At 35.9% G+C, this 9,298-nt stretch overlaps 1 protein-coding gene across 1 annotated transcript in view; it reads left to right on the top strand.

Annotated features, from left to right (window-relative positions):
- The first annotated feature begins 2,484 nt into the window (after window positions 1–2,484).
- The window catches only part of CNGB3 (cyclic nucleotide gated channel subunit beta 3), an 80,479-nt gene continuing 73,665 nt past the window's right edge, over window positions 2,485–9,298 (top strand). Inside the window, 1 exon segment of the mRNA XM_070748010.1 lies at window positions 2,485–2,547. Coding sequence (XP_070604111.1) covers window positions 2,520–2,547 — 28 coding nt within the window. The 5' untranslated portion in view covers window positions 2,485–2,519.

Here is a 9,298-nt window from a genome sequence, read left to right as displayed (position 1 = left end):
ACATGCAACAGAGGAAAATGGGAACCCGAACTCTCCAGAACCATCAACACAACCTTCTTTGGTAGGTTTCCATTACTGATTGTGTGTTGACATTATATTTATTGCAGGAAAAGACTTCTACTGGATATTATTATCTACAGACTTTTACAAATGTTTGCTAATTGTGTCAGAATACAACTTTAGTTGAGCTTATTTTAAATTCCCCTGGACTGAATGAAAATTGTTTGAAGACCTTTAAGACCAGATAAGATTGACTTTATATTCATTATTGTAATAACTATTATATAATAAATAGCTATCTGCCTCCAAATGTTGATTTTTATGCTCTTGATACCTAGTAAAGAGAATTCTGCTTCTTATTATTCTTCCTAATAACATAGATTTCTTTGTAACAGTAGAATGTGGCAAAATTATGTCATCAATGTAAATATTAGAATCCTGACAAATTTTACTATAGTGACATAACTATTGTTGAAAAGATGTTTGGCATTACTTAGCTAGATTTCATTTGGATTACAATATGTTTGGATGCTGTTACAGCATAAGCCATGCTGTAGTACGGCTAGTTTTCCTTATGCAATTAATGTTTGTTAGTTTTAATGTGTACTTGGAAGATCAATTAATATTTTAACATTATCAAACATTTGATAACCTTTTAGAACACCAGACTGTAGAAAATGGATAATCATTGGTAGTACGGTGTGTAATTTGCATGCTAGAGTGGTTCTTAATTCCTTGGCATTAGCAATAACAAGGAAATCAAATAAGGGCTTCTGTAATCAATAGCATATTTAAAACCACTTATGTAAACCTGATAAGGGGGTGGGGACTATCAAAAATCACTATTATAAACTTCAAAAGGTACTGGAGCAAAGAAATCAATGCTCTATTATAACATTCAATAGATAACCATCACAATCAGGAGCTCTTCCAGTTGCAAGATCCAATCTGGGTCAGTCACTGTGACCAGAGGTTTAGTCTTAAAAGGTTTCAGACTCATCCTGGAGCCCAGAACATAGGGAAGCTCTAGCTCTTCCTCTGTTTATACTGTAGATCAGTGATGGGCTCCTATGGAAATGGTCAGGAACGCAGTTCCGGTAGCAAAATTTGGAGCTCCACCCCAAAGGACCCAATTTGCACTGAAAGATGTTGAAGTAAAATGCATAAGCCATGCCTACAGTGTGGTAGTAAAAATTTTGGTAGCCCATCACTGCTGTAAATATGCTGGAATCAATTATTCCTTGGTGAGATAAAGATACAGCCAAGTAGACAGATTGATTGAGGGGATAATTTTTGGTAGTTATGTTTGAGTCAGTATTATACAATTAAGTATGATTTTAAAAAGGCATGTACTTTGCCCTGAACACTGATTATTTATTATTATTATAAATATTTTTTTAGTAGTAGTATTGGAAATGATATTATTTTGTAGTAACTGTTTCAAATGGGAGGCCAATAATTTATCAGCTGTTTAACCTTGCTCTTAATGTCTAATTCAGTGAATATTTTGCATCGAATTCAATAAAAGAAGCTAGTTTCCTTTTTAGCACTCATAAAAGCTTTCATTACTGAGGAAAAAGTAATTAGTGCAATGGCATTTGAATTTGTTTTAAACATCTGAAAGGCTGTCAAGATCTGAAGCTGACAGTCCTGTTTCATAGATTTATAATGCAAAATTTAAACACTTCTTTTAATAGCTTTCCTTATTGTTGCTTTAAAGGAATCTTTAAATTAATTTAAAGGATTATTCAACTACTTACAAACTTATTAAGAAGCTAAAGAGTAGTGTTTGTGTCTTTTGTTATAACAATCAAGATAACCTGAATTGCCGTAAATCTCGTAGATAAACTATACAAACCAAAGGAGCCATAAAATGACTTGATTAATTGTACTACTTGACTGTAGCTAAATAAAAAAATGAATATATATAGTTAGCTCTGAGCCCTCCTCTTAATAGCTTCCTTATAAGCAAAGGAAACTCTGCTTCTGTTGGTTAAAGTCATTTAATTAAGGTTCTGATCTCAAACAGGCTTTATACAAAATATAATTTTATTGGAAGGAAGAGAGCATACTTCTCAATAAAGGTATTTATCATCAGCATGTAAAAATATGGAAAGCAATTGATGGCCTGTTTACTCCCAAATGTAAGATAAAACTTATTGCCACAATCTTTTAAATAAATAAACAAACAAATTTTGCACCAACAATAATTTGTTTCACAAGTAGGTAATCTTGTGAAATCCAATGTCTTCTGATTACAATAGTAAACATTTTCATAACTTTCATGGTGAACATAAATTGATTAAATAAACAATGTAAATTCTATATATTCAGATATATAGTCAGACAGATTATAGATTACAGGATATTTTTAAAAAACTTGTTCACTGTGCGGGAATGGTGATTTTATTCAAAATTTATTGTCTATGTATATATTTTGAATACTTCTCTTATCTTTTTGGCAGGAAAACGATAAAAAAAATGATGTTGAAAATGGGAAGTTGAAAAAAGAAGAAAACATGGCACAATCAGTTCCCAAGCAAGAAAGTGAGTAAACTGAGAGCTTAAAAAAAGGTGTGACTTTTTTGTTAGAACCTTCAAATTATTTAAAAAAATTGAAGGTTCTAAAAAAAGATATTGTTGTCTTGGATTCCAATTACTATAATTAAGTAATTATTTCTGAGATATTATAGTACAATATTATATCCTTAATATGATATTAAACTACTTTCCTAAAATATAGATTCTATCATCTCACAGATTCTTGTCTCTCGAAAACTTTTTTGAATACTCCCTTGTGCTAAAATAGTGAAGATTATATAATGTGTTGCTATATGATTTTAGATTAAGGATAAGATTAAGGATTAAATTAATTTAACATCTATATATTATCTGGATTTTGTCCTGTTAATTAAAACTTAAACAAGCTGGGGTTTTTGTTATTTTCTGTTATATTTATTTGTTTATTTATTTATTTATTTTTGTCAGGTTTGATTTATTTGAATCACTAGATATTTTCTGTTTTATTTTAATTTTTACTTTATAACTTCTCCCTCCGCCCCCCCCCCCCCCCCGGTGTTTTTTTCCCTTTATTTTCTTTTTTATGTTTCACCATTAAGAGTATTTTTTTAAAAAAAAATAGTCAACTAAGTAAAAAGACTGTTATGGAGAGGCAATTGTTTGATATTTTACCCTATATGTGGATTGTAATTGTAGTTTAGTTAGACCATGTATAATTGAAAAATTAGATTTTATTATTGTTGTGGTTGGCTGTGGCCCAGCTCCTGCCGCAAGGAATGTGGATGTGGGGGAGACATCCACATGCCGCAGGCCTGTTTTGCTCCTGGTGGAATCTGCTGATGAAGGCTCCTCTGACCAAGAAGACATGAGTGAAAGGGAGGAGGAGAGTGTGGCAGACAGCTCAGAAGGAGATCAAGTATCTATCTCCTCCTTGGATTTGGAACAAGAGTTAATGATACAACCACGCATGCGGAGAGCGATGCATAGGCAGCAACAACTGAGAGATTATTATCAAAGAAAATGAGGCCACCTGTGGTTGGGTGGGGCTGTGGTAATTAGTGAGGCTGCTATAAAGAGCAGTGTGTGGGTTTGGCCATCGTGGAGGATTATCTGATCATTGTGTTTCGTGCCTACCTTGCTGACTTAGACCTTGGTGTGTTGATTTTTACCCGCTTTGAAACTAAAACAGAGCAAAGTGTGTTTCACTTCGTGAAAGAAGAAGGACTGTGAATTGCCTCACAGCTGCAAGCTAAGTATCTAAGAACTGATAAGGGACTTGTACAAATTACCAGTTTGTTTGCTATACAAAAAGAGTGCTTAGTTTATTTGAATTTTCATTATAAAGAACATTGTTTTGAATTTTCAAACATGTGTGTGTGTCTGAAATTTGTACCTGTGAATTTTCGGGAGGATTCTACCAGAGAGCCCGACAGAACAATTATAGATTTTAGTTGTTATTTATTATTTTATACTATAATTTTTAATTGTGTATTTACTATTTTTATTTGTTCTGGTCTCTGGTCTAAGTCTAAAATAAATTGATTTTAAAAATTAGCCTAATTGGAGTTCAAAACTCTCTTTCTACAAGAAGTATGAAAAACAGAAAGTATCATCTAATGAAATAATATGGTTGATTAAAGAAGCTCAGTCTATTTCTGAACTTCATTAATCTGTATAGAAAGACGAAGCATATTGGAGGTGTGTTCTATATTAGCCTACAATAATGCTTGTGCAACAGTTTTTCACTGCATATCAATCATATTTAATTAGAAGAGCCATGAACCTTTTAGCATCTCAGAAAATAGGGAGGCAGTCTCCATATAACTAGACCACTATAATTGCTGATATAAAATATAAAATGATTTAGTAGGAAATAAGGTTATTATACTAATATTATTGAGCACCTGAAAAACATGAACATGCTTATGCTGTATAACTACATTGTCCCTGAAATGACCTTGTAGTTAGAAATTGTTTTTAAAGTAATTAAAATGAGCACAACTCTAGCTGATACAGAAATTTCACACATACTAAGCCTATTTTCTGAAAACCAAATCACAAATGGTCTTATGCAGAAGACATTACAATGACATAGACATTGAATAGAACAATATTTGATAGACTGTGCCTACATAACAACAAAGCTAAAGGAGTCAATATTTCTCTTGATATGTGCTACTATGTTCCAGTGACATTGACACAATCGCTAATAAAATAAAGGTGGAACTGCAAAAACATGTCATTTCATTCTCACCCTGAACAGTTGCTTAAAATTATGATTCTACAGCAAGGCCTGTAGAACTCAAGGTCTGCGGAGTATTTAGATCTGGCCTGCGGGGTTGCCTCTGCCAGTGAAAATGGACCTCCGGGGCTGTGCAGGCCAGTTTTCGCTGGCAGAGGGCTAGCAAAACAAACTAAAAACAAAAGAAAAGGAGAAATATTTCCTCTTTTGCATTTAAGCATTATTATTATTATTATTATTATTATTATTATTATTATTATTATTATTATCATTATTATCATTATTATCATTATTATCATTATTATCATTATTATCATTATTATCATTATTATCATCATTATCATCATTATTATTATTATTATTATTATTATTATTATTATTATTATTATTATTGGATTTGTATGCCGCCCCTCTCCGTAGACTCGGGGCGGCTAACAGCAGTGATAAAAAACAGCATGTAACAATCCAATACTTAAACAACTAAAAAAAACTCTTATTATAAAACCAAACAAACATACATACAAACATACCACGCGTAAATTGTAAAGGCCTAGGGGGAAAGAATATCTCAGTTCCCCCATGCCTGATGGGAGAGTTGGGTTTTAAGAAGCTTACGAAAGGCGAGGACGGTGGGGGCAATTCTAATCTCTGGGGGGAGTTGGTTCCAAAGGGCCGGGGCCGCCACAGAGAAGGCTCTTCCCCTGGGCCCTGCCAAATGACTGGAGGGACAGGAAAGGAAAAAGAAAAAGAAGGAAAGAGAACAAGGAAGGAAAAAATAAAGAAAGTGGGGAAGGAAGAAAAAGGAGAAGGAAAAGGAAGGAAGGAAGGAAGGAAGGAAGGAAGGAAGGAAGGAAGGAAGGAAGGAAGGAAGGAAGGGGATTTTAATGAGAGTGAGGGAGGGTCCAAGCACTTGGCTACCATAGGTGTCCTCAACACGAGTGACGTCGTCGAGTTGGCCATGCTAACCCTGGTCACGCCAAGTCTGATCACACACACACACATACACACACAAGGTCAAACGCATACCTGATGTGGCCTCAATGAAATTGAGTTTGACACCCCTATTCGATAGGTATTATAGAATTCAGTTAGAAAACAACAACCACCAGGAACATTGCTGGTCTAAGTTTTATGGTCTTCAATAAAGTGAATTCACAATCCCCACAAACCAAACTTAATATTCATTAAAAGATAAAAGGACATGAAAGTAAGAGCATTAAAGGCTTGATTAATAACCCTATTTCTTTCTTCTCCTTAAAGGAAAGTCCTTAAGATAAAGAAATAAAAAATGCAGAGAAGTATAAGGAGATATTTGTTGTCCCAATAAGACAAATGTTAAACCATAATGCGTTTAATTTTTGTAGCTTTGAAGGATGCACCAACACTGAGTCAAAACTATTTTAAATATGGTTGAATCAGAGGTGGGCTCCTACCACTGCGGTCCAGTGCACAGCTACCGTAGTGGCTCGCCAATTGCACAATTTGGGCACGATGCCTCCTGGTGCTGTCTTTGCCAGTCCGTGTGTGCCACCATCTGTTTTTTTCTGATTTTCAGTGATTTTTTGGCTCTCTGAGTGTGTGCAGAGGAAAATCATCCCTCTGTGCATGCACAGAAACAAAATCACACTAGGGGACATGCACACGCAATGTCGTGATGCACACTCAGTGCACCAGTAGGAAGATAAGAGAAACCTGTCCCTGGGTTGAATGCCTTGATATTGGGCTGGGGGATAGAGGGGAAGATATGTGTCTAAGATATGATGCAGTTTCAGTTCTAGGCTTCTTTGTTGCTGAACCTAAAGATTGAATGAGTCTGAAAGAGAGTATTATTTGGAAGCCAGAATAACTTCATATGATCACATCATCAAAAAAAGGAGTGCAGTGTTCCCTCATTTATCACAGGTGTTCTGTTCCAGGACCACCCGCAATAATCAAAAATCCGCAAGGTAGGGACACTATATTTATTTAACTATTTATACACTATTTTAAGGCTGTAAAATGTTTTGAATTCCTAAATCTGAGGAGCCGGGGTGGCATAGCAGGTAGAGTGCTGTACTGCAGGCCACTGAAGCTGACTTGTAGATCTGATGGTCAGCGGTTCAAATCTCATCACTGGCTCAAGGTTGACTCAGCCTTCCATCCTTCCGAGGTGGGTAAAATGAGGACCCGGATTGTGGGGGCAATAGGCTGGCTCTGTTAAAAAGGGCTATTGCTAACATGTTGTAAGCCGCCCTGAGTCTAAGGAGAAGGGCGGCATAAAAATCAAATAAATAAATAAATAAAATAAACCTACACGCCGAAACAATGCCCCATGTGAAATGGCCAAGTGTAGGATAGGACTCAGAGATGGAGAAGCTGCGCATAAATGAAAAGTAGACAACACGCTTTGTACTGAGCCAATCAGGCTCTGGGATACAAAGCAGCACTCTCTGGTTGGTCACGTCTCCATCAATCAATCAATCATGTGTTATTTATAATCTCATGTAGGCAAGTAGCGTCTCAGGCAGGCGAGTTCCGCAGAAAACCCACAAAGTAGCGAAAATCCATGATATATTTTTTTCCATTAATATTTTATAAAATCCGGTGATGCACCGAGTCCACGAAAGGTGAACCATGTAGTGGCGAGGAAACACTTTAATTTGTACTGTTTGTGTAATTAAGTCATGATTCACGTGATAGTAAGACACTATTGTTTTAGTGTCCATGGCAGGGATAAAATGTTGCCGGTTCGCTCGTGCCTGTCAGTCATCGGAGAGCTGATCATGAAGGCAGTGTGAGGCTCCGCCCACTCACTTGGATGTCACCATTTGGGTTATTTTACCCTCTGTGCATTCACAGAATGCTTTGCACATGCGCAGTGGGTGAAATAACTGAAATGGCGCGTCTGGGTGGGTGGGAGGAGCCTCACACTGCCTTTGCAATTGGTTATCCGATGACCGACAGGCATGAGTGAATCAGGAGCATTTTACCCCGGCCCATGGACTTGAAAACCTTGCTATTTTGCTGTAATATTATAAATGAAGATACAACAAATCTGGCTAGAGACAAAGAATTAGATTAATTATCCAGCAGCCCAACCTTTAGTTAACTTGATGTGAAACTAGGGGATAAGCTAATAAGTCATTGGAGTAATAGCTATGGCCTCTTTAAGACTTTCACAAAATTTCTAAGTGCAATAAAAATACATTAGTGATACAGTTCTTTCTTGGACTCTTTTACAAAGTCAGCCCTTGAGAACACGACTCATTTGATTCAGAGAACAATGAGAGATTAATTAGAAAATCCAACTTGACAACTGAAAACTGAAAATTAGATCTACCCGACCATCTCCATACTGGCTTGACTTTATTCAAGAAGAAAGTGCTGCTAATTATGTAGATGTGAAAATTAAAGTGATAAGAAACAGATACTTTCTGCTTAACATCAGATAATGCACACAGCAATTAGAAATTGCAAATTTTGGTGGCCTGGCCTCTGTCTTTTCAAAGAAGGGAGAGTAGCCTCTGGTGTCCAATTAAGCTATACCATGCTCTGCTTAGAGCCAGTTCAAAATACCCAATGGGTCAAGTAAATATGAAAGTGTTAGCATCCTGAAAGAAAGTCACATCAATGATCAAGAAAATCTGTTTTGGGGTCAACTACCCAAACAAATAATTATAGCTATAACCGATATGTACTCTCTTGGAGGGCATTTACAAAAAAAATATTAATCGTTCTAACATGGGGAATAGAAGCTGAGAGAGTCATTTCAGTCCAGTTCTTCAGATGGGAATGATGTAAAAGCACATATAGCTTTAGCACATAAACTGGAAAAAATATGAAAGATAAATCTCTTTTAGTTATTTAGAAGAAATATGTGAGAAGCCATATTTTGTTTGCATTTTATCTGTCTTCAGACCAGGGTTCCATAAGTTTAAGAATATAATTTAATGCCCCCCCCCCCCCAGTATTGTAGCTCCTGCTTGTGATGTCTCATTGTTTAATTGTGTAAAAGTCACAATATTTTCTTACATGTAATAAACAAATATCATAAATATTTACTGACCCCTCACATCCTGGACACAAACTGTTTCAACTCCTACCCTCAAAACGTCGCTACAGAGCACTGCACACCAAGACAACTAGACACAAGAACAGTTTTTTCCAAACGCCATCACTCTACTAAACAAATAATTCCCTCAACACTGTCAGACTTTCTACTAAATCTGCACTTCTATTCTACTAGTTTTTCTCATCATTCCTATCACCCACTTCCTCCCATGTTGACTGTATGACTGTAACTTGTTTCTTGTATCCTAAGATTTTTATTAATATTGCTTCTTCATTGCTTATTTGACCCCTATGACAATCATTAAGTGTCGTACTACACGATTCTTGACAAATGTATATTTTATTTTATGTAGGCTGAGAGCATATGCACCAAGACAAATTCCTTGTGTGTCCAATCACACTTGGCCAATAAAATTCTATTCTATTCTATTCTATATTGGGTTGTGTTTGGAAAGGGTGTTTCATGGCTCATAAAACCCTTCCGGC

The sequence above is a fragment of the Erythrolamprus reginae genome, chromosome 3 (assembly GCF_031021105.1).
Source record: "Erythrolamprus reginae isolate rEryReg1 chromosome 3, rEryReg1.hap1, whole genome shotgun sequence".
Lineage (NCBI taxonomy): Eukaryota > Metazoa > Chordata > Lepidosauria > Squamata > Dipsadidae > Erythrolamprus > Erythrolamprus reginae.
Note: the sequence above shows the minus strand (reverse complement) of the source record. Positions and strands in the feature narration are given on the sequence as shown.